The sequence below is a fragment of the Ostrea edulis genome, chromosome 1 (assembly GCF_947568905.1).
Source record: "Ostrea edulis chromosome 1, xbOstEdul1.1, whole genome shotgun sequence".
Lineage (NCBI taxonomy): Eukaryota > Metazoa > Mollusca > Bivalvia > Ostreida > Ostreidae > Ostrea > Ostrea edulis.
This window is the reverse complement of record NC_079164.1, coordinates 52,020,552-52,047,879: the sequence shown is the minus strand read 5'-3', so window position 1 is coordinate 52,047,879 and position 27,328 is coordinate 52,020,552. Positions and strand designations below refer to the sequence as shown.

At 36.1% G+C, this 27,328-nt stretch overlaps 1 protein-coding gene across 11 annotated transcripts in view; it reads right to left on the bottom strand.

The window, feature by feature from the left end:
- LOC125650138 (basement membrane-specific heparan sulfate proteoglycan core protein-like) overlaps nucleotides 1–27,328 on the bottom strand; it is a 251,179-nt gene that overhangs the window by 189,469 nt on the left and 34,382 nt on the right. For all 11 annotated transcript variants that reach the window (XM_056153518.1, XM_056153520.1, XM_056153516.1 and 8 more), the window contains exons 5-8: nucleotides 20,361–20,870; nucleotides 15,338–15,460; nucleotides 12,302–12,421; nucleotides 1,833–1,949 (exon numbers count right to left, since the gene is read on the bottom strand). In XM_056153518.1, the coding sequence (XP_056009493.1) occupies nucleotides 1,833–1,949; nucleotides 12,302–12,421; nucleotides 15,338–15,460; nucleotides 20,361–20,870 (870 nt within the window). The remainder of the gene's footprint in view (nucleotides 1–1,832; nucleotides 1,950–12,301; nucleotides 12,422–15,337; nucleotides 15,461–20,360; nucleotides 20,871–27,328) is intronic.

Below are 27,328 nucleotides of genomic sequence, written 5' to 3'. Positions count from 1 at the left end.
CATAAGCAAGAACATAGACATTATGAATGGTACTTAGTGCATTGAGGAAAAAGATGGAGAAAAGATTTAACATCGATATGACCAATGTCATTGTTGTACATGATACAAAAATAATGACTGTTATGATGAAGAACCAGTAGGAAAGTGAGCATACTTTCGTACATGAAGGAAGCTCTAGGTGCACACGCCTTATCAGTCACCTGACTATTAAAAGTATCACTAGTCTCAAAGGCTAGAAAATCTAGAAAAAATTTCCTGGTCTGACTATCTAAGCCAAATTCTAAGATGTATTCCAAGATGTATTCTTAATAATTAAATGCCCTTGAAAGTGCCTATACTGATGAAAGGCTTTACATAATATATGTACTAACATCAAAACAAGATATGACTAATTTGGACCTGTCCTAAAGTTAAAATCCTGGGGCTGCGAAATTTACAATTTTGGTATATCTGCTCATTTCAAATATCCATTTAGTTTCAATTTAGTATCAATAGAATTAAAGAAGATGTATGAATGTTTTACACATAAATACTGTATGCCAAGTTTGGACCCACCCTGGAACCAGAATCTCTACCCTGTAGGATCATGAAATCTACACTTTTGGTAGAGTCCTTCCTGTTCTACACCACTATGCATTTAGTTTTTCTTACACATGTGCAGTTGTAGAGAGGAAGATTTTTGAAAATTAGTAAATTTTTGTCCTGCCCCTAAGGCCCCAGCCTGGGTGCATGAGTCCTGCAATTTACAATTTCAGTCACCCTTGTTTTAAAGATGCTTCATACCAAATCTGAAAAGAATTTGAATGGTAGTTATCAAGAAGAAGTTTAAAATGTTCGCATGACGGACAACAGATGACGATGGATGCAGACCAATTGCAACAGGTCACCCGATTTTTCCTATAAATTCGCATGTAAAACTTTTTTTCCCTATTGCAGCCCAACCCTACTCCTAGGAGCCATGATTTGAACAAACTTAAATCTGCACTATGTCAGTAAATTTGAACTTTTCTGGCCCAGAGGTTCTTGAGAAGACTTTTAAAGATTTTCCCATGTATAATTTTGATCCTCTATTGTGGCCCTACCATATCCCCAGGAGCCAAAATTTTAACAAACTTGAACCTGCATTGTGTCAGGAAGCTTTTATGTAAATGTAAACTTTTCTGGCCCAATGGTTCCCAAGAAGATTTTTTAATGATCCCATCCTATTTTTGCGCTATTGTGATTATCTCCCCTTTGAAGGGAACATGGTCCTTTGTTTGAACAAAATTATACCTCTTCACCCAAAGATGATTTGTACCAAATTTAAATGAAATTAGCCTCGTGGTTATGGAGAAGATGATGACAATGTGAAAAGTTTACGGACGGATGGACGGACAGCCAGACGACAGACATAAAGGCGATAAGAACAGCTCACTTGAGCTTTTAGCTCAGGGGAGCTAAAATAAAATGTTGTTGGAAGATAAACAAGTGGTAAGACTCATTCAGTGGACTGGTCAGCACATCAGTTGTTGCATTTGATGATAACAACATAAAAGGTAGTGGGCCTGACCTATTATTCATGTTCATAATAAATGCATTTGTAATGTACTTTGATCCTTTTGAAACAAAATGTTATTCATTCTTAGCCTTGAATTAAGACACTTTAAAAAGCTTAAAATAATCTTTTCAAGTCTAATGGTTTTGAAATAATTTGAACTGATTACCTACACACAAAATTACCATCACATTTATCTTGCATCTATTTCATCTGAATTCAACTGGATTTGAGCTTTCCAGAATCACAATCAGACCATTGTTTACTTCTAAATGATGCAAGAATTTTATACAAGTACCACAGAGAGTTTCATCTGAGTTGTCAGGGCAATCATTAGGCACTCCATCACATCTATAGGTTTGGCTGATGCATGCTCCGTCACTACACTGGAATTCGTCAGTCGTACACGTCTTGGCTGCAGTAAACAAAAACAGTTTTTTAAAGAGTGATTCACTTGCTATTTCATTCCTTAATGCCAAAGTCCATTATTCCATACAAGATGGAATAAAGATGGAATAAAATGATATAAAGGGAAAGTCAGAGTCAATGTTCTACATCATACTTTGGGGAAAAGGGAACAAGGACCCCACAGAATTTCTTTTTTTATAGTTTAAACTAAAATAATTCTGTTTGTAAATACATGTGCCAATAGACATCATATCACCAAAAACAAAATTTATACTGGTTTCATAAATAACTTCATTTTAACAATGACCTTGGTCAAATGAGCATGGTTCAGGGTCATAGTACATTTTGCAGTCATGTTCTTGAGCGTAATTTAGATTCCAACAGTTTCAAGGATCAGAGGTTATACAGACATTTGCATGATTAATATTCATACTTAAATTGATTAAATTATTTTATATATGAAAAAAAATCTGTCTTTTCCTCAAAACATCATAGCTATATATGGAAAATTATGATAAAAATTGTGTGTGTATTTGATATACCAACGCATACAATGATTGGTAATGATACTCTCTTAAAATTTAGATTAGAATCTGTTCATTAATATTGAAAGAGCTTCATTGAAACTTTGCTGCTGTCAATAGTATAACAACAATAATAACCATGGGCCACATCGCTCACCTGAGTCACCTTGGCCCATATCTGAAGACTTTCCATATATATTTGCATGTAAAACCTTAGTCCCTATTATGGCCCAAACCACCCTTTGCAAACTTGAATTTACACTATGTCAGAAAGCTTTCATGTAAATGTCAACTTCTTTGGCCCAATGGTTCTTGAGAAGAAGATTTTTAAAGCTTTTTCCTATATTTGTATGTAAAACTTTTAACACCCCCCCCCCCCCACCACTTGTGGCCCCATCCTACCCCCCGGGGGCCATGATTTGAACAAACTTGAATCTGCACTATGTCAGAAAGTTTTCATGTAAAAATCAGCTTTTCTGGCTCAATGGTTCATGAGAAGAAGATTTTTCCTATATATTTGTATGTAAAACTTTGATCCCCTATTGTGGCCCCATCCAACCCCCGGAGCCCATGATTTGAACAAACTTGAATCTGCATTATGTCAGGAAGCTTTCATGTAAATCTCAGCTTTTCTGGCTTAGTGGTTCTTGAGAAGAAGATTTTTAAAGTTTTTTTCTATATATTTGTATGTAAAACTTTGATCCCCCCTTGTGGCCCCATCCTACCCCCGGGGGCCCATGATTTGAACAAACTTGAATCTGAATTATGTCAGGAAGCTTTCATGTAAATCTCAGCTTTTCTGGCTTAGTGGTTCTTGAGAAGAAGATTTTTAAAGTTTTTCCCTATATATTTGTATGTAAAACTTTGATCCCCTATTGTGGCCCCATCCTACCACCAGGGGCCATGATTTGAACAAACTTGAATCTGCAATATGTCAGGAAGCTTTCAGGTAAATTTCAGCTCTTCTGGCCCAGTGGTTCTTGAGAAGAAGATTTTTAAATGACCCCACCCTATTTTTGCATTTTTGTGATTATCTCCCCTTTGAAAGGGTCATGGCCCTTCGTTTGAACAAACTTGAAAGCCCTTCACCCAAGGATGCTTTTGGCCAAGTTTGGTTGAAATTGGCCCAGTGGTTCTGGAGAAGAAGTCGAAAATGTGAAAAGTTTACAGACAGACGGACAGACGAACGCCGGACAAAATGTGATCAGAATAGCTCACTTGAACCTTCGGTTCAGGTGAGCTAAAAAGCAGGGATAAAAAAAAATGCACACTCAAAAATAAAACACTTGTTAAATTAAAGCATCTTTGTAACACTCAGAGTCATTGCACATCTGCAATTATTTAAGAATTTACAGAAATTTGGGCAAAAACACAGCATGGCATATGCATAATTTTTTCATGTGCACTTAAAAGTTTACATGCCAGCTTCAAAATTAATTGCATAACTTAGTAAAACTCTGTAATCAAATCAAGATTAAACCAAAATCCAATACAGCTTTTTTACACAGATGTGGAGTTTGTATTCAAGAAGTGGTAGTGTCAAGGAGGAAGAAAGTGCACATGACAACTTATACTGTAATTCAAGTTTTTAATCAAGATACAGATATTATGATTTCATGATTATGAATTTTTTCATTCAAAAGGTCTACTGGGTATATGAAAATAATTTCAGATCTTTTATGCACTTTTACTATCAAAGTACACAGTAACACTGTGAAATACATGTTTTGGTACATGGTAGACTGATAAAGACAATACGCCGGTTTTGAGATACACCCAAGTTTTTTCCCTTTGGAGAACTCTCGTATATAGTGAGGCGCGAAACAATTTGTTTACATGCGGGATTGGGACTAATATTCATCACTGCATAAGTAAATGTACTCATTGAGTTTCTCATACACTGTTACATCACCCAAATTCAACTGATACACAAACTAAGTTATAAGTATTTAGGGAGTAATTAAAAACATAGAATTCTTATCATATCACGTTATTCCGTTGGTCATAAGTACCATATCAAAGACATTACTTGCAAATATGACATTGTTTTTATGTTTCCACTTTAGTAAAACATTTCTTTCGATAGTATATTGTATTTCCCACATTTACATATTAAAAGAGAAGCCGCTTTTAATACATTTCATCATCTTACTCGCTGACTGTAGGTCCACTCTGTCCCACTTAGTCATTCAAAGTTCCACTAAATGCACCTCCTACACAGAAGAGTTCATATCTCGAAACTGGCGTATTGTCATGAATTCTTTATTCCCTCACAACAGAGTTAGAAGGAATATGGGAATGCCCCGTACAGAATTTCCTAACCTCGTCACATTTGAATCAAATGTGATTCAACTGTGAGTGAGGTTTGAACAGTATGCAAATGAGGCAAAAATCATGAGAACTCATGAGAGTATGTTTGATCTCTTCTCTTCTAACTTGATGAGAGAATTTCAAATGTGAAACTCACGTTTGAAAATAAATTATGTGTGCAATTACACTTGATTTTAACTAAGTCAGTAATTCTCATGTGATTCTCACGTTAGGATTTTGAACTTATAAATTTTATTCCTAAAATTCTGCCATTAGAATGTCGAAGTCCAAAATCCTCATGTGAGTTTCAGGTTTGGATTTCGGACTTAGGAATTGAATGTTATTTGTTGGAGATATTTTTGTTGTATATTCTAGCATCTACAATATATTGCGCTTTTTTCAAAAGTTGTTTTACAGATCAGAGGACACGATTTTATTATAATCTAGAATTTTTTAAAGATTATCAATGTCATGATTTTATTACCCGGACAGTGATCATTTCACAAAAGATTTTGGGGGGAAAATCCAAACTCACACCAATCATCACACTGCACTGTATTCATTTACACATTCGGCAGTGCTACCATTAACAGGAATGAAACATTTTCTGCAAATTTTTAACTTCTGAAAACATTTTTGAAGTTTGAACATTGTAGTCGGTAATTTGTTTTCCTTACAATGCAGGCCTATAATTTCAGAAAAGAAAAAAATAATTAAAGTACTAAAAAATTCTTCGAATAGAATGGAGGTCAAATTTTAAAAGAAAGGGAAAAAAATATATAAAAAGATTAAATAAACAAACAACCAAACAAAAGGCCCGTATGTAGTTTCCCAGACTACCATATACTGAATTCAATACTTAATTAATAATTAAATTGCCCCAGTATACACGCTACCATGCTTGAAGTTATGAATATTGACACCATGTATAAAATGACTAACCCCCCCCCCCAAATCAACCAAAAGTCGAAAAAATCCTAGGCCTAGTAATACGGCAACCCCCCCCCCCCCCCCCTTCATTTAAAATGATGCTGCAGACCAACGTAGTAATCTTCTTTCTTTTTTTTTTTTTTTTTAAAGAATTAGATATCGAGAATATTAAAATCTGCAGCCCTTCACCGGCAATAATGACTTAATCTCCATACGAGTGAAATATTCTCAAGAGGAAAGTAAAACATAGCGCAGATTTCAATTCACTGCGATGATTTACATGGATGTCGTTAGATGAAAATATCGAGATTAAAGGTGTTTCTTAATTAGATCATAGGAGTCAGAAGTTTTATTTGTAAGGGTGTACAATATATAGGTCTATTAAAATAACAAACACTGAGCTCTTCGCGATCGAAGCGACAGGAAAACAACCCGATTTAGGCAAAACACAACAGCACGCAGCCGGGTATGATCTTTAAGCTAAATATGACAGTGGAAATTCCCCACTTGATTTCTGGAACGACCACGGTAAATAACGTGACGGGTTAGATTTATGAAACATCACAATGTGTATATACATGTATAATACATTTTTGAAAATACATGGCCTATTTCCAGACTGATCACAATTTTATTTCTACATGTTACATAAATGTGGGGGGGGGGGGGGGGGGGGGGATTAAAAAATACTCGTCGTATGATTCTTCTTTTTTATTTATATTTTTTGTAGATTAAGCTTGATGAATCCTACAACCTGTTTATAGATGTGAGCAAGATTACCAGGCGGCGGCCGGAATTGGGACTTGTTGCTACATTATTTTACTCCGACATAGGCCAATCTGGCACTACATACTCGACAGCAATAGGATTGAGATCGTCAAAAAAGGATTGCCAATTTAAATACTATACAGCTAATTCAAGGTATAATAGACTATGAGTCCTAAATCATATTCAATAATAAATTTGGGATAATTGACACAATTTGAGTTACAGTTGTTGCCCTCGGACTGGCTGCATTTTTAAAAGTTTCTTACACTGATAAGTTCTATAGGCCTAGTAACCATAGTATTTTACAATTTTTGCCCTAAAGTCAATAAGTTTTTCCCCTTTATATCTGATCTGTTCATGGACTTACTATATGGCCCCTGCAGGCACTGTCAAATGTCTTGATAACCAGAATATATATATATATATATATATATATATATATATTTGGAGTAATTACAGTTCACCACAGCTCTATGATCTTGTTATCTCTAATTTATTAAACTTAAACGAAACCTTTTTATTTTACAGAATTCTTACAAAAGCAGTTCAAATGTGATGATGCCACACCCTTCATCAACAGAAAGTGCTTGGACATTGCCAGAAGCCCAAAAGAAAGATTGATTGATTGAATATTGTTTAACGTCCCTCTCGAATATCACTTATATGGAGACTGTCGTTGAAGGGCTGCAAAATTTAGGCCTATGCTCGGTGCTTACGGCTTTTGAGCAGGGAGGGATCTTTATCGTGCCACACCTGCTATGACACAGGACCTCGGTTTTTGCGGTCTTATCCAAAGGACCACCCCATTTAGTTGCCTTCTATGACAGGCAAGAAGTACTGAGGACCTATTCTAACCTGGATCCCCACAGGACTGAAAGAAAGACAGTAAGTTAATTTCTTGCCAGACCAATATTTGAACCTATAGTCAATATTTCAGTTTAAAATATTGATTCATACTTACTATATATATTTCCTAAGAAATTGTTTTATTCAAATGTACATGTTGTTATGTAACCTGATGGAATAAATTATGAAGATTTGCTAATTTCAAATTGTTCACACTAAATCTCATGAGAATTCTTCACATGAGAACTCATGAGATCTCATGGAAATAATCTTCAAAACTTGTTTGGATTTTTCTCATGAGAATTTGTCAAATGTGAATCTCACCTAATTTGCATGTTAAAAAACTACCCTAATTCTCAGGTTAGAATCAAACGTGAGATTCAAACATGAGATTCACATGTGAATTAACCTCCACAATTTTGGTAAGGGGCAGCAAGAGAGAGAGCAGACACAAAAAGCAGATGCAAAGAACAGAGTCAGCAGACTTCGTATATAGACTCACAGAGTTAAAACAGTTCAATATGAGAAGAGTTAAACTGTCAATATGAATTAACATTATACTTCCTGAAAGTTCCCTAGATGCTATAAAATGTTTAAATAAAATCTAAATTCAAACTTTCATAGTAACCACAGAATCACTATAAGGTCTTCCTCCGTTTTAATGAACAAGAGTAAAAACAATATGTTCCTATAATAAGAAGAAAGGAAGTTGAAACAATATGATCTGAAACTTTCTGTGGGGAAAATAATTTGAAAAAAAAATAAAATAATCAATAAAAACAAAAATATACATCAACATGTACATGATAAAATAGAATTAAAGTTAAAAATTTCACCATCGAACTTCTAAACCAAGTAAAAAAGGTAAAATTTTCAATAATTCAATGAATAGAAATTATTTCCATTTCCGAAGATGGCCAAGATCACAAGGACAAATATCTTGGTATCAGTAGAAAGATCTTGTCACAAGAAATGCTCAAGTGCAATATGAAAGCTATAATATTTACCATTTATAAAAGTTATGACCAATGTCAATTTTTTTAAAAGTAGGTCAAATGTCAAGGTCAAAAGGTTTAGTACTAACAGAAAGGTCCTGTCACAAGGAATACTCATGTGAAATATCAAAGCTCTTTCACTTACTGTTCAAAAGTTATTAGCAAAGTTAAAGTTTTAGACTGAATGACAGACAGGAAACAATAACATACCTCAATCTTTGTTTTCAAAACAAATTATAAACTTTCTATAATGAGCTTCGATCATGATACATAACCTTAGTTTTTTGGGGAAACCTTCTTAACATATTAAACTGTAAATTTTGATAATTTAAAGCGAAAAACAAAATTTGGGGGGAAATCGTGAATCAGTTCTTTTAATAGTTGTCAAGAATTTTAAAATACGGCAGCCCCCCCCCCCCCCCCCCCCCTCTCTCAAAATAATGCTGGTGCCAACAGAGCAAAAACAAAGGCCCTTGGGCCACAATGCTCACCTGGGTCACTTTGGCCCATATTTAAAGATTTTCCCCTATATATTCACATGTAAAACTGAGATCCCTATTGTGGCCTCAACCTAACCCTGTGGACTATTATTTTACAAACTTTAATCTGCACTATGTCAGGAACCTTTCATGTAAATGTAAACTTCTCTGGCCCAATGGTTAATAAGAAGAAGATTTTCAAAGATTTTACCTTTAAATTCGCATGTAAAACTTTGATCCCCTACTGTGGCCCCATCCTACCCCCGGAGGTTACAGTTTTAACAAACTTAAATTTGTACTATGTCAGGAAGTTTTCATGTAAATTTCAGCTCTTCTGGCCAAATGGTTCTGGAGAAGAAAATCTTTAAATGAACCCACCCTATTTTTGCGATTATCTCCCCCTGGAAAGGGGCATGGCCCTTCATTTGCACAAACTTGAATCCCCTTCACCATAGGATGCTTTGTGACAAGTTTGGTTGAAATTGGCCCAGTGGTTCTGGAGAAGATTTTTAAGTCGTTAATGTATTTTCACTATTTCGCTATAATCTTCTCTAGGAGAAGGGTGTGGCCCTTCAATTGAATAAACTTGTATCCCCTTCTCCCAAGGATGCTTTGAGCCAAGTTTGGTTGAAATTGGCACAGTGGTTCTGAATTTAAAAAAATTTAAAAGTCATCAATGTATTTTCACTATTTCGCTATCATCTCCCCTTGGAAAAGGGTGTGGTCCTTCACTTTAACAAACTTGAATACTCTTCACCCAAGGATGCTTTGTGCCAAGTTTGGTTGAAATTGGCCCAGTGGTTCTGGAGAGGATTTTTTGAAGTTGTCAATGTATTTTCACTATTTCCCTATTATCTCCCCTTGGACAAGGCAGTGGTCCTTCATTCGAACAAACTTGAATCCCCTTCACCGATAGATGCTTTATGCCTACTTTGATTGAAATTGGCGTTGTTGTTTTGTAGAAGAAGATGAAAATGTGAAAAGTTTATGACGACGATAAAATTTCGATCAGAAAAGCTCATTTGAGCCTTCTACTCAGGTGAGCTAAAAATGCAACTATATAATGAGTGATTGCCCCCCAACCCCCACTATTCTTTTTATAGTGTTTTTTTTTTTTTGGTGGTGTTTATGTATATACAGTATAATTTGTCCAAACCGACCTCTGAGTACTCCGGCGCTCTGTCAATTCTGGTCACAAAATATAGTCCCTAACATTTCTTTAAGAAACCCTTTATTAATTAATCCCTGTACTCCGGATACTGCGTATTCTGTATATCGGTTGGCTTACACAGTCCCAACTGCTATTAATTAACTTTAATTATCCTGTGTAAACCGGCCCCTCGATTATACACCACCCTAATTGGTACGTCAATCGTATTCGGTTTACACAAGGTCCCAACTGCTCGTAATTAGCTCTTAATTATCGTATTTAAACCAGTCACCCCACGATGACCAACCTGTCGGTATATTCGATTGATCACACGCGGTGTACACAAAGGGTGTCTCAAGGGGAGCCTCAGGTAAGGAAAACAGTTCAACTGGCGACGAGTCGTAATCAGTTTAAAATAAAACCTGATTTTTGGGGGATGCACTTTTCAATTATGACAACACCACGCACGAGATAATGGTGCACGGGCCTCCCCCATAACGACAGAGAAGAGAACTGACAACAAAAGACAAAGTTCAATTAATCGATAAATGCGATACATTCTTGGAATGAAACAAAATCATCAACAACCCAATCATGTTTTCCAAAAGCAGGGTATACCTCTCGGAGCTGTCCGACGAGTCAGACAGTGATGATATACAGTTAAGTTAGCTTAACTCGCCATATCCGGTCGATCACTCGGCATTACATCAGTTTCCGTTTCACAAATTAAGACAGTTAAAAGCGATATTTCCATTGAATTCATTTTCGACGAAAGCTGGGAAAGAGAAATTTTAGACGAACACAACACAAACTTGACGAATGCACATGATGTACGTAGCATTTGAAGACGGCGATGATGTAGACGAAATTGACAATTTACTAACAGAAAAGTGTGCGAATAATTCCCAGATTTTTAAAACCATTTAAGAAAAATTGAAACTTTTTCAAAAGAACACGATGATAAAACACTGACATTAATATTTTCACATTCTGAATTCTTTTGTGATATAATAAAACGTTAGCAATCATTACACACGTATGCATAGTAGACAGGGAATACAAAGGAAGCAACTCTCACTCTTGTCAACATTCTGCACTCCGGACTCTGTAAACCGGCCAATTTCTTTGGAACCACACACAACCGGTTTAGACAGATTATACTGTATATCTTAAAATTTTATGGGAAGGTCTGGACCACAAAGAATTTTTGAATGGGGACTCTTCCTTTTCTAACTTTTCCCAGTTGTTTTTCAGACATTTTGTTTGAAAAAATTGTAAATGGACAGATAAAAATGCACTTCAAAGGGGGATGGCATCATCCCATCCTCAAGGAAATAAAAGCATCCTTCGGTATAAAGCTGGCAATGCTCACTTGTGCATTTTTACCAAGAGTAAAAACAGCATTTTTCTGTTTCCTGTTTTTCTTTGTCAAAATATGTCAGCATTGTTTTTTCATATTTTGTTGCTTGTTAAATAAATCTAATTTTTCAACAACAAAAATCAAATTTACCAGTTGATTGGTTTTTCATACCCGATTTACCTGTAAGTTAATCCATGAAAACCTTGCAAATAGTATGAACATACACCTGAACTTGTTTTCTATCTACACCTGAACTTGTTTTCTATCAGCTTATCAAATTTCAACTCTATTATCTGATTTCATTCAAAAGTTATACCATTTTTAAACATAACATGTACATTTTTATTAAATTTTCTCAGGAAATCCATCATCCTAGTGTAATTTATATAAGAGAAATTAATCAGTGAAAGGGTTTAAGAATAAAGAAGGTATTTCAAAAATATTGAAAGCATTTTTTCTCTATGATTCATTTTACCACCTGTGGGTCTGAACCCCTAACCCACAGGTCATAAATTACAGTTTTGATTGAGGCTTTCATGTGCAGTATAACACCCATTATATCTGCCAGATGCCCATGAGTAAAGAAGAACTTTTAAAAATTGTACAATTTCTAAAGGTTTTAGTCCTGTCCTAAGGGCCCAAAATGGGTAAGGACCACACAATTCACATTTGTTCCCCTATTCTAATAGATTTTCCACAGCAATTTAAGTGAAAATTGCAGTTTCAGAGAAGAAGTAAAAACTGTCTAAAAGTTAAAAACAGCAACATATGGGCACAGATAGCAAAAAGAAAAAATAATAAGATTTTCCATTAAAATGGAATCTGAGTGAAATCTAATACTGAAGTTTTTTATTCATAACAAATCTATATCAGAATCTGTATATAATATATAAAAAATATATAAAAAAAAAAATAATTTTTTTTACATGAAAGCCCATGTCCAAAAATAAAAAATCACCAAAACAGTATCATTAGTTTATTATATGACAACACATACCACATCTTTCTTCATCACTTCCATCTACACAGTCCCGCTGGAGGTTACACCTGAAGGCTAATGGAATACACTGTCTATTGTCACTACACCTGAACTCATCTTCTCTGCAGACAGTAACAGCTACAATACATCAAGCATATTTGTTGTCATAATGGGGGATATGACAGTCACAAACACTGCATGAAAATTAAATGATTCATGCTATTCCAATCATGTGTCACAGTAAGAATGTACAGTAAGGAAGCTAACAAAATATCTGTGTGAATAATCATACATCAACAGTTTATGCACAAGAATAACCAGGCCCCATAAAACAAAAGTCATACAGTGCAACCTTTTTTGTACATTCCCTGTTTATTGCGTTAGTCCACATATTACATTGGAATTCTAAAGCACAAAACCATTTCTTAACAAACCTATATAAAATAGACCTCGTAATTATGTTGTCCTAAGATGCCGGGACTCGGTATAACATAGTAAAAAATTTGACAAAAACATAATGAACCGCTAATTATTCAATAGTGATTCTCAAGATAATCAATCATTCACACCTAGACTAGCCCAGGCAGTCAGTGTGTAAATTTCCTGGTCTGTTGGGGGCGAGATCAAAGGTTCAATATCTGACAAAAAACTAAATTCACATAGTTTTCACCAAGACCCCCCCTTCCCCCTTAAAACTAAGTATGATGAATGTTGAAACTAATCGATTAACAAGTAAAAACATACGAGTATAAATAACACTCTGTATACCTTTTCTATTGTTTATTCACAAATGAAACTACATTAAATCTTTGATCCCCTATTGTGGCCCCACCCTACCCCCGGGGGCCATGGTTTTAACAAACTTGAATCTGCACTATGTCAGGAAGCTTTCATTCAAATGTGTACTTTCCTGGCCCAGTGGTTCTTGAGAGGAAGATTTTAAAAGATTTTCCATAGATATTCACATGTAAATCTTTTATCCCCTATTGTGGCCCCACCTGATCCCTGGGGTCATGATTTTAATAAACTTGAATATCCACTTTGTCAGGAATCTTTCATATGAATTTCAGCTCTTCTGGCCCAGTTGTTCTTGAGAAAAAGATTTTTAAATGACCCCCACCCTATTTTTGCGATTATCTCTCCTTTCAAGGGGCCATGGCCCTTCATTTGAACAAACTTAAATCCCCTTCACCAAGGATGCTTTGTGACAAGCTTGGTTGAAATTGGCCCAGTGGTTCTGGAAAAGAAGTCGAAAATGTGAAAAGTTTACAGACAGACAGATAGATGACGGTAACAGGTGATCAGAAAAGCTCCCTTGAGCTTTCAGCTCCGGTGAGCTAAAAATTAGTGAATCAGAACAAAATTTGAACTTGATCCGTAACTTGTCCCAGTAAAGCAATATACCAAATATCAAACAATATGTACTGTGAGCAATGCTCACTAAGAATACCCCCCGCTTACCCCAATCTCCCAAAGGGTGTTGTTAACAGGTATAAATTACCTCTTTCCTGAGTGTAAAAATATGGTATGCATTTGTAGAAGAAAATGGAAGATATAGTCCAAACACAAATCCATGGCATAAACCTATAATTTTGACCTTGAGATCAAAGGTTAAGGTCATAAAGAGGTCATGAATGTACATGACACATCGTCTCATGGTGATACACTCATGTGTCAAATATGGTATGCCTATGTCAAAGAACAAAGAAGTTATGGCCTGGACACGAATCCATTGTAAAAAAAAAAAACCTTTAATTTTGACCTTGAGGTCAAGGATCAAGGTCATATAGAGGTCATGAAGGTACTTGACACATCGTCTCATGGTGATACACTCATGTGTCAAATATGGTATGCCTATGTCAAAGAACAAAGAAGTTATGGCCCGGACACGAATCCATTATAAAACCTTTAATTTTGACCTTGAGGTCAAGGTCATATGGAGGTCATGAAGGTACATGACACATCGTCTCATGGTGATACACTCATGTGTCAAATATGGTATGCCTATGTCAAAGAACAAAGAAGTTATGGCCCGGACACGAATTCATTATAAAACCTTTAATTTTGACCTTGAGGTCAAGGTCATATGGAGGTCATGAAGGTACATGACACATCGTCTCATGGTGATACATTCATGTGTCAAATATGGTATGCCTATGTCAAAGAACAAAGAAGTTATGGCCCGGACACGAATCATTGTAAAAAACCTTTAATTTTGACCTTGAGGTCAAGGGTCAAGGTCATATGGAGGTCATGAAGGTACATGACACATCGTCTCATGGTGATACACTCATGTGTCATATATGGTATGCCTATGTCAAAGAACAAAGAAGTTATGGCCCGGACACGAATCCATTGTAAAAAACCTTTAATTTTGACCTTGAGGTCAAGGGTCAAGGTCATATAGAGGTCATGAAGGTACTTGACACATTGTCTCATGATGATCTACCTGTGTGCCAAATATGGTATGCCTAAGTCAAAGAACAAAGAAGTTATGGCCAGGACACGAATCTGCACAGACAGACAGACGGACGGACGGACGGACGGACGGACGGACGGACGGACGGACAGACAGACAGACAGACAGACAGACAGACAGACAGTGATTCCTGTATACCCCCCAGAACTTCGTTCGGGGGGGTATAATGAATATTTGCAAGTGTGATTAAAACCCCACAGTAAACTGATTTGCCAAACTGACAGGAACGGACAAACAGATTATATGATATTATTTTTCCTTCCAGATTACCTTTGAAAGTACGATTTTGACTTTTGACATATGACTTTGAGAAATAATAGGCAAAATTACTAAAGTTTGACCTTGACCTTTGACCCTATATTTTTTTCCTCCAATCATTGGGAACACGAGTACCACATCTGATGATCCTAGCCGAAGTAGAATTCAAATCTGGCCCTCAGGGTGTTGACAGACAGATACACAGATATATGCACCATACCACAACACAATACAAAATATAAATGTTTAATTGCTCTATTTTCAAATTGGAATTCTTTGAAGTAACTCAACTCTGATAATGTTTTGCATATACATACGACAGTTCTTTTCATCGGATCCATCAAAACAGTCATCCTGGCTATCACACTTGAATATTGCATCTATACATTCACCACTGGCACATTGGAATTGATCAGGTAGACATTGTTTTGGAACATTTCCTACAATTATTTCAAATTCTTTTTTGTTACAAATTTCACACAATGTCAAATAATTTGTAGATTACCATCCAGGGTCACCAAAAAGTATGGGGCGGGTGGGAGGATTTTATTTTCTAATTTTTATTTTCTGAGAAAAATATTAATGACAAACGAGTTTTTGTGAACAGAAGTGCATCATTTTATGTCAGATGGATATCGATCTATGCTTATTTCAGGTTACGCTTCAATTTCAAACACAGAAAAATCCCAAATTTCTTCAAGATTTACACCCGTAAGAACGCGAGAAATTAATACAAGAGGCCCATGGGCCACATCGCTCACCTGAGTCACCTTGGCCCATATCTGAAGACTTTCCATATATATTTGCATGTAAAACCTTAGTCCCTATTATGGCCCAAACTACCCTTTGCAAACTTGAATCTACACTATGTCAGAAAGCTTTCATGTAAATGTCAACTTCTTTGGCCCAATGGTTCTTGAGAAGAAGATTTTTAAAGCTTTTTCCTATATTTGTATGTAAAACTTTGAACACCCCCCCCCCCCCACTTGTGGCCCCATCCTACCCCCCGGGGGCCATGATTTGAACAAACTTGAATCTGCACTATGTCAGAAAGTTTTCTTGTAAATATCAGCTTTTCTGACTCAGTGGTTATTGAGAAAAAGATTTTAACTATATATTTGTATGTAAAACTTTGATCCCCCTTGTGGCCCCATCCTACCCCTGGGGGCCATGATTTGAACAAACTTGAATCTGCACTATGTCAGAAAGTTTTCATGTAAAAATCAGCTTTTCTGGCTCAGTGGTTCTTGAGAAGAAGATTTTTCCTATATATTTGTATGTAAAACTTTGATCCCCTATTGTGGCCCCATCCAACCTCCGGAGCCCATGATTTGAACAAACTTGAATCTGCATTATGTCAGGAAGCTTTCATGTAAATCTCAGCTTTTCTGGCTCAGTGGTTCTTGAGAAGAAGATTTTTAAAGTTTTTCCCTATATATTTGTATGTAAAACTTTGATCCCCCCTTGTGGCCCCATCCTACCCCCGGGGGCCTTGATTTGAACAAACTTGAATCTGCACTATGTCAGAAAGTTTTCATGTAAAAATCAGCTTTTCTGGCTTAGTGGTTCTTGAGAAGAAGATTTTTAAAGATTTTTCCTATATATTTGTATGTAAAACTTTGATCCCCTATTGTGGCCCCATCCAACCCCAGGGGCCCATGATTTGAACAAACTTGAATCTGAATTATGTCAGGAAGCTTTAATGTAAATCTCAGCTTTTCTGGCTTAGTGGTTCTTGAGAAGAAGATTTTTAAAGTTTTTCCCTATATATTTGTATGTAAAACTTTGATCCCCCTTTGTGGACCCATCCTACCACCAGGGGCCATGATTTGTACAAACTTGAATCTGCAATATGTCAGGAAGCTTTCAGGTAAATTTCAGCTCTTCTGGCCCAGTGGTTCTTGAGAAGAAGATTTTTAAATGACCCCACCCTATTTTTGCATTTTTGTGATTATCTCCCCTTTGAAAGGGACATGGCCCTTCATTTGAACAAACTTGAAAGCTCTTCACCCAAGGATGCTTTTGGCCAAGTTTGGTTGAAATTGGCCCAGTGGTTCTGGAGAAGAAGTCGAAAATATGAAAAGTTTACAGACAGACGGACGGACAGATGGACGCCGGACAAAATGTGATCAGAATAGCTCACTTGAACCTTCGGTTCAGGTGAGCTAAAAACCATATCTATTTTCTTCACATGGCTTTTCACGTTGCTATACCGGAAATGTAAACAAGAAGTGTAAATACCGGAGTCGGACATGAACATTTTCCAGAAATCGCAAGTTTCGCAAAATAAAAAAATTCAGGGCCGGCTGATTTTTAAGGGGCGGGCGGGGATGATAATCTATCAATTAAGTTGAAATGGCTTAATCAATATTAAGGTAGATGGCTTATATACATATCACAAACAAGACTTTTGAGAATTTGAACAAACATTAGCTAAAAGCATTATTTTCTAACACAGGTATACATCCTTTCAAAATCTCATTAAAATCTAAATCATAATATTATCATTTTCTTTTCAATAGAGGCCCACAGGCTCCACTTTTGATGAATGACTTTGTTGTTACACCTTACACTTACATGTATAATGTATAATCATTGGACAACTGTTCACTACAGATCTTGGAAACATTCAATACTGTAAAGTAATGTATATATCATGCATAACCTTTTCCAAACTTTCCGATATTCTTTAGAAGCTTTTTTCTTCTTCTTTTTTTTTTAAATTTCCATACATTACCATGAAAATTTTGTCCCCTATTATAGCCCCACTCTATCTTCCAGGGCTATTGATTTGAATAAACTAGAATCTGCACTACCTGTGGATACTTGCCTATAAACATGACAACTGTCAAGCTGCTCATGAGAAAAAGATTTTAAACAAGAGGCCCATGAGCCACTTCACTCACATGAATCACCTTGGCCATGCTATTGTTCAGCTACTGTGATTTACAAAGACTTTTTGTAATCTTTATTCTCATGAAAAAAGAAGAGGGTATGATTTTGACTGAAATCTGCCACATTTTTACACATCATATTGGATAAAATGCCTAGGATTTGCACAATTCAATGATATATGTATATTTAGATTAACAAATATAAATTCTACATTGAAAACGGTGGCATCTTTTTTTCTAACCTGATGCAGAGACATATGTAACAGAGATTAGCAACTTCCCCAAGTCTCGTATTATCTCAAGGTCCCGTTTTTCAGCAAAAATGCATTCACTGATTTAAATTGTGCATTACATCTTAATAATGAAAGATATCAAGTTCAAACCGTTCAAATCCTATCATGAAAACGTCCAAGATACAATATTTTTAGAAGATGTTTCACTTCAAAGTAAAATGAAAGTGGGGTTTCAAAGGGCAACACATGACTAAAACTCTGCAACATCGGCGAGATTTCGGGAAATGTTTACGATTTCCCTACTTTTTTGTTAATTGTATAATTGCTGATCAACAAATCTTTTCAAAACTTCTTACGTTCGATTCCAATTTATGATGGGAGTGAAATAAACTTCAATGAACATAAACTTATCAAACCAATATTTAACAATTACTGTGGAATCATTTAATTTGTGGGGGCCAATGTTTGTGGGTAAGCAAAATTTTGCTGGTTCGTGGGGACTTAATTTTGTGGGTAAGCGATATGATGTCATTAGGAGAGATAACTCTACTTGGTTTTAAAAAATGTTCGAGAACACATAAATTTGTGGGTAAGAGTGACCCACGAAATCCACGAACATCAATCTCCCACAAACAATGGTGATTCCACAGTAACAATTTATGGGTGGGACCGTCACATATGGAGTTGCTTATTTCGGTTATATATGTCTCTGCCTGATGTCATACTGTACATTTAATATGTATTTGGCATTGAGTTTAATCCCTTTAAAAAATAACATGTGGTAGAAAGAAAATTAAATAGATAACTTCATGAAAATAATTTATACAACACTGATCAAAGTGGATTTTGTTGAAAGGCATGGTTAATCTGGAAGAAAAATAGAGTGCACTCAATATCCAAGGTTGATCTCAGGTTTACAGTGACATTTTTCTGTTTATCCCAAACTTATGAAGCTTGAAAAATTACCACTTTAAATCATACAACAATCTATGTATTCTCTTTAGAGAAGTGGAGAGGCAGTTGTAGTTACAAGATGTCACAAAAAATTATTGCTGGTAATAATTTATACGATTCTGGACATGAAATCAGCGAGAAATACTCGCAAAATGCAAGTACATTTGAAAAATTGTGAGTGAAAATAGTGGACACCCTGTTTATCAATGTGTTTCACAAACATAAAATCACAGTGCATTGTTATTTAACATTCCCAAACACTTCTTGCAGTGGATTACAACATGCATTTCACCAACATGTGAGAAATGCACTGGATTAAATCCATTCCATATGACTTTGGAATGCAAATGTTTTTATTTCTAAAAATATTGTCAACTACAATGACTTCACGATTTTCATATGATGTAACTATTTTGATTGGCATCAAACAAAATTTGAGATAACATTTTCTAAATATATATCCTCCCAAACAATCTCTGATCAGTTAACAAATATAGTGTACACCATAAGAATGCAGACTTGGAAACTGGGGGCCAATTTCAATTTTTGTGAAAATGCCAATTTGTAACAAGAGGCCCTCAAAGCCTGAATTCCTCACCTGGCTTGAATAACTTCAGCCTATCAAAAGTCATGGCAGCTATATTGATCACGACGAAAAAATATTTTACACTTCTGCGGGACAAGATTAATTCCCTGTGCCAAGTATGGAAAACGATGGTTTTCTAGAAGAGGAAAATGTAATTGCTTACAGACACCAATGACAGACAGGCAATGATTGCCAAGTGAAGAATGCAGCTGTTCTTGAGAAGAAATGGAATTTATCTAAGCCAATCAAATTCCATGGCGGCGATAATGAAATTTAAATCATTCCAAAACATAACAACACTTCTATTGGACCACAAAAGAAAATATTTGTACCATGGGAATACAGCCATTCTAAAAAGAATGCAATGTAATTCTTTACAGAACTGACAAACGACAGACGCCTAGTGAGAGCAATAGCTCACACCTGCCTTAGGTCAGGTGAGCTAAGAGTTCAATGAGGGTTTGTTTTTTCTTCTTTACTCTAATTTTAAACAACATAAACTTTACATGTTCAACAATGTTTGACAAATTTCAAAAGACTTTAAGAAATTTTTTCCAATAAATACCTTTGCAACTCCTACTGCACATCTAGACCTGAGAGGGGGAATAGTTCTATACAGCTGATTTTTAAGGTAAAATATAAATTAACTATAGTATACACAAAGTTATCTCACCTATGGAGGTATAGTCCATAATTGCTTTGATAGCAAAAGTAGCTTTAGTTTCTTCAAAAGTGGTTTTTTCCAAGTTAAACTCCGATCCTACAGTGAAGTCTCCATCATAGGCAGCAGCATAGTAGTTTGTGTAGAGTTCCCTGATGGAAATACCTTGGGTCTCATCATTGGCACTGGCCACCACACCTTCCTCTGCTGCCCGGGAATAAAACACACCAATGAAGTCACCCTTCTCTGCCAGGATGGGAGTAGGAAGTGTCACAGTGATGTTTCCAACAGTGTTAATTGTAGGTAGCTCTGTTTTTCCAATAAGGGTGAATTTATAATCATCTGTTTGTCGCCAGATTCCCACATAGCCCGAGTATCGTGGTATGATTCTATAATACTGCCAGGCAATAACATAGCCACGACATGGAAAGATATTGTTGATAAGGAAGTTCGCTCTATTGTCCCCAATTCTAGGTAGAGGTTCTGGGTCTCTTCCAACATATGACGGACAAACGCTGCCATCTATAATAATGTAAAGTAAAATAAGTACTTATTTGCAAAAATAGCATAAAAAGAATGAAATAAAAAACAAGATTTGCTTGTGAAACACTATGCCCCTGGTTGCAAAAAAGAAATGCTCAAGGATCGAGGTCACAAGGTCATAACCTTTGGTACCAGAAGAAAGGAATGCACATATGAAATATGAGAGTCCCATCACTGCCACTGACTATAATCACAAGGACATTTAAAAACAAGAGGCCCATGGGCCACATCGCTCACCTGAGTCACCTTTGCCCATATTTAAAGATTTTCCCTATATTATATATTCACATATAAAACTTTGATCCCTAGTGTGGCCCCAACCTACTCCTTGGGGCCATGATTTTTACACTCTTGAATCTGCACTATGTCAGGAAGCTTTCATGTAAATTTCAGTTCTTCTCGCCCAGTAGTTCTTGAGAAGATTTTCAAATGATCCATCCTATTTTAGCCTTTTTGTGATTATCTCCCCTTTGAAGGGGTCATGGCCCTTCATTTAACAAAACTTGAAAGCCCTTTACCCAAGGATGCCTTTTGCCAAATTTGGTTGAAATTGGCTCTGGTTCTGGAGAAGTCAAAAATGTAAAAAGTTTACAGACAGACGGACAATAGGACAGACGGATGATGGGTGATCAGAAAAGCTCATTTCAGCTTTCTACTCAGGTGAGCTAAAAAGCTGAATTTACGCAACTTGGGAACATTTTGCATTTTGATATGATTTAATGTGGCCCTGCTACTCTTGAAAAGAAGTTGCTTAAATTAATTTCCTCTATATTCCCATATAAAATTTTTGATCTCCTGTTGTGGCCACATCCTACCCCCAGAGCCATTGAAATGAACAAAAAAAATTCCCTATATGAAAAACTTTGATCCCGTATTGTGGCCCCATCCTACTTCAGAGAGCCACAATTTGAACAAACTTGAATCTGCAGTACCTAGGGATGCTTGCATATCAACATGGGTAATCGTAATCCTGGTGTTCTTGAGAAGAAGATTCTAAAATATTTTTCCTTTATATTTGTATGTAAAACTTGGATCCCCTATTGTGGCCCCATCCCATCCTATCCGATTTGAACAAATTGAATCTACTCTATGTCATGTAAATTTCAGCTTTGGTACTTGAGAAGATTTTTAAATGACCCATTCTATTTTTTGCCTTTTCTTAATGATCTCCCCTTTCAAGGGGGCACATCATTATTTGAACAATTTACTCAAAGATGATTTGTACAAGTTTGATTGAAATTGGCCCAGTGGGTCTGGAGAAGAGCTTACAGACAAACAGACAGAGAGACAACAGACAAAAGGTGGTCAGAGCTTTCAGCTCAGGTGAGTTAAAAAAAGAAACCAACTCTGGATTACTATACCAAACAAGAGGTACTGTGAGCAATGCTCACTAAGAATACCCCCCACTTACCCCAATCACTTAAAGGGTGTTGTTAATAGGTATAAATTACCTCTTTCCTGAGTGTAAAATATGGTATGCCTTTGTAGAAGAAAATGGAAGATATAGTCCGAACACAAATCCATGGTATAAACCTATAATTTTGACCTTGACATCAAAGGTCATAAAGAGGTCATGAATGTACATGACACATAGTCTCATGGTGATACACCCATGTCTTATGGTATGACTGTCAAAACCCTATAATTAATTTTGACCTTGAGGTCAAAGTTCAAGGTCATATGGAAGTCATGAAGGTACATGACACATCGTCTCATGGTGATACACTCATGTGTCAAATATGGTATGCCTATGTCAAAGAACAAAGAAGTCGTGGCCCTGACACAAATCCATTGTAAAAACCTTTAATTTTGACCTTGAGGTCAAGGTCATATAGAGGTCATGAAGGTACCCAACACATCGACTCATGGTAATACACTCATGTGTCAAATATGGTATGCCTATGTCAAAGAACAAAGAAGTTATGGCCCGGACACAAATCCATTGTAAAAAGCCTTTAATTTTGACCTTAAGGTCAAGGATCAAGGTCATATAGAGGTCATGAAGGTACTCGACACATCGTCTCATGGTGATCCACCTGTGTGCCAAATATGGTATGCCTATGTCAAAGAACAAAGAAGTTATGACCCGGACACGAATCTGCACAGACAGACGGACGGACAGATAGAGTGATTCCTATATACCCCCCCAGAACTTCGATCGGGGGGTATAAAAAGAACATTTCAATGGCTGCCTGATTGTGACATTTTCAAATGCTATGGTAATCATCATGTTTGTGCTTATAATGGTTGGCAAAGAGGTGATAGATGCGAGAAACTGGTGTAGTGATATTTAAGTTCTTATAACTTAAAAGCCCTTGAAAGTTCCTATATACTGATGAAAGGATTTACATAGTACAATATCATGTATCATTAAAACAATATGACTAATTTGGACCCATCCAGAGTCAAAACCCTGTGGTTGCGAAATTCACCAGTTTCTTTTTTAACATCCTTTTCTGCTATTCCTAAATATGCATTTAGTTTTTATCCTGTATCTACAAACTTAAAGTAGTCCTTAAAATCATAAAGACAATAATCACTATAATAATTCTGGCACCACCCTTAAAAACCAAATCCTTACTCCCTAGGATAGTGAAAAAAGGACTACCTACTCCTCTAAATATTCATTTAGTTTCAATTTAGTATGAGTAGCATTAAAGTTGCACTATATCGCTATGCATTAAATTTTTCTTAAGATACGCAGTTGTAGAGAAGTAGATTTTTGAAATTATACACAAATCCATGGTATAAACCTATAATTTTGACCTTGACATCAAAGGTCATAAAGAGGTCATGAATGTACATGACACATAGTCTCATGGTGATACACCCATGTCTTATGGTATGACTGTCAAAACCCTATAATTAATTTTGACCTTGAGGTCAAAGTTCAAGGTCATATGGAAGTCATGAAGGTACATGACACATCGTCTCATGGTGATACACTCATGTGTCAAATATGGTATGCCTATGTCAAAGAACAAAGAAGTCGTGGCCCTGACACAAATCCATTGTAAAAACCTTTAATTTTGACCTTGAGGTCAAGGTCATATAGAGGTCATGAAGGTACCCAACACATCGACTCATGGTAATACACTCATGTGTCAAATATGGTATGCCTATGTCAAAGAACAAAGAAGTTATGGCCCGGACACAAATCCATTGTAAAAAGCCTTTAATTTTGACCTTAAGGTCAAGGATCAAGGTCATATAGAGGTCATGAAGGTACTCGACACATCGTCTCATGGTGATCCACCTGTGTGCCAAATATGGTATGCCTATGTCAAAGAACAAAGAAGTTATGACCCGGACACGAATCTGCACAGACAGACGGACGGACAGATAGAGTGATTCCTATATACCCCCCCAGAACTTCGATCGGGGGGTATAAAAAGAACATTTCAATGGCTGCCTGATTGTGACATTTTCAAATGCTATGGTAATCATCATGTTTGTGCTTATAATGGTTGGCAAAGAGGTGATAGATGCGAGAAACTGGTGTAGTGATATTTAAGTTCTTATAACTTAAAAGCCCTTGAAAGTTCCTATATACTGATGAAAGGATTTACATAGTACAATATCATGTATCATTAAAACAATATGACTAATTTGGACCCATCCAGAGTCAAAACCCTGTGGTTGCGAAATTCACCAGTTTCTTTTTTAACATCCTTTTCTGCTATTCCTAAATATGCATTTAGTTTTTATCCTGTATCTACAAACTTAAAGTAGTCCTTAAAATCATAAAGACAATAATCACTATAATAATTCTGGCACCACCCTTAAAAACCAAATCCTTACTCCCTAGGATAGTGAAAAAAGGACTACCTACTCCTCTAAATATTCATTTAGTTTCAATTTAGTATGAGTAGCATTAAAGTTGCACTATATCGCTATGCATTAAATTTTTCTTAAGATACGCAGTTGTAGAGAAGTAGATTTTTGAAAATTGGTCAATTCTTAAAAGTTTTTGCCCCACCCCCTGAGGCCCCAGGGGAGTAAAAGTCCTGACATTTACAATTGATGTAGCCCTAGTTCCATAGATGCTTCATACAAAATTTAAAAGGAATTGGAATGGCAGTTCTCAAGAAGAAGTAAAAAATGTTCTATTATTCACACATTTAATAACTGACCATTTTGGCCCCACCCTGATACCAAAACCCCTACTCCTGGGATCATCAAATTTACAATTTGGTAAGACTACCTGCTCTTTCTAAATATTCATTTAGTTTCAATTTAGTATCAATAACACTATATAAGATGTTATTTAAGCGTTATACACATGAACAGTATATACCAAGTTTGGCCACACCCTGGGGTCAGAACCTAGTAGAAAAGATTTTTTTTTTAAATTGTCAATTTTTGGCAGTTCTTGTCCTGCTCTTAACGTCTCGGGGGTGCAGGAGTCCTGAAATTCACAATTTATGGCTCCCTTGTCCCAAAGATGCTTCATACCAAATTTGAAAGGAATTGGAATGGTATTTATCAAGAAGACATTAACAAGAGGCCCCACAGGCCTTATCAGTCACCTGAGTACTAGTTAAAGTATCACTAGTCCCAAGGGCTATGAATCTAGAAAAACAAGACGTGTTTGTGAAACACAAATGCCCTCAATAATGGCTAATTTCAAAGTAATTAGCATGGTTAAAGTTTTCAAAAAGTGGGTCAAACTCCAAGGTCAAGGTCAAAGGGTAAAAAATGTTGGTACCCACGGAAAGGTCTTGTCACAAGGAATACTCATGTGAAATATCAAAGATCTAGCACTTGCGCTGTTCAAAAGTTATTAGCAAGGTTAATGTTTCAGACAGAATTACAGAATGACAGACAGGACAAAAACAATATGCCCCCCGATCTTCGATCTAGGGGGCATAAAAAGAACAAGACCAGTCAGACCAGTAACTTTAAATTGTACTAGACCTGACCCTAACATCACTAGACCTGACCCTAACATCACTAGACCTGACCTTAACATCACTAAACCTGACCTTAACATCACTAGACCTGACCTCTTTTATATTACATGGATATTTCAATCTCTCAGTATCCTATATAACATACTACGTGTTGAATAATTATTATGAAAATTATCTGTCATTAGAATGATGAGAATGCATGCATTTCTAGAGAAAGATATTGGAGATGATTTTCAGTATAAAACGTATCAAAATGACTTGTATGCTGTATTCATGCTGATTGTTGCGCATTTTATTTTTTCTTTGTTTAATAATAGCCTTTATTCATCCAAGATGACACAAAATAGCATAAAACTAGTCATCATAGTGATCCTGCATAAAACTTGCTCTGCATTTCCATTTCTTTTAATTACCCTTATCTCCGCCTCCACCAGAGAAACCAAACGTCTAATAGTGTCATTGTCAGTGTAAACAAATCAACATCTGGAATCGCTAAACAATGGTAGAGATGTAAAAACTGATATATCAGTATATTACCTATCAATTTCATTTTATACAATCGAAAAGGAAGCCTATAATAAATCAAAGCTTATTCTCACAATTTTGTTTGCGAAAAAAAAATGATAATACCGCACAACAGTTGTAATACATCACAGGTAACCCAAATTTGGTGTCGCTATCTCTTACCAATCAGATCGCAAAGATCAACACACCGACAGGAAAATTTTTCAGCGTTGTGTCCCACAGGAGGTAAGGGATAGCAATACTGATTGTGGGTTACCAATGATGTTGTCGTAAGAAAATGACTTTCAATATGCCACCAGAGGGTGTAGTATATTAGAGGTGGTAGAACATCGCAATGAATTTGAGCGAAACACAATAAGCTTAGTAGATTACAAAGCTACTTGTAAACATTAATGTTATTTTAGAAAATTCAAATATATATACTTGGGTTTTATAATTAAATGTAATATTTTGACAGGACCAGTCGGGCTACCATGACACAAAATAAACTAGACCGGACCAAGCTTTTACTAATCTGAGTCAGTTGGACGTGCCTTAGTGTCGAGCCCTGGAGAGTGAAACTTAAAATTGTAGCAGTGCACAAATGAAGGATAATTTCTATTTTAATCTAATTGATAATGAAAAAATTATACTGAATTACTTGATTTTATACACAGCCATATTACACACATTTCTTAATGACTGACGATAAATTGCCATTGCATTAAGCTCCACAAGTTAATAAAAGTACTAAAAGTCACATGAAGTGAGTGAATTCTGGCATTCACATGAAATATAGTTTTACTTTAGCAACATCAACAAGGTGTAATAATAGTATTTTTTACTGGCAGTTATGAGTGTGCAATCCATCACAAACTTGATGAAAAGGAATAATAGATACTAGATCATGTATGATTATACACCAACAGAGGGTTATCTTAAGAGTCTGCTTTCTATAAGGTTGGCTCTACAGATATATATCGGCCAGCTAAATGGTTAACAGCAAATTGGCTTCAAGAC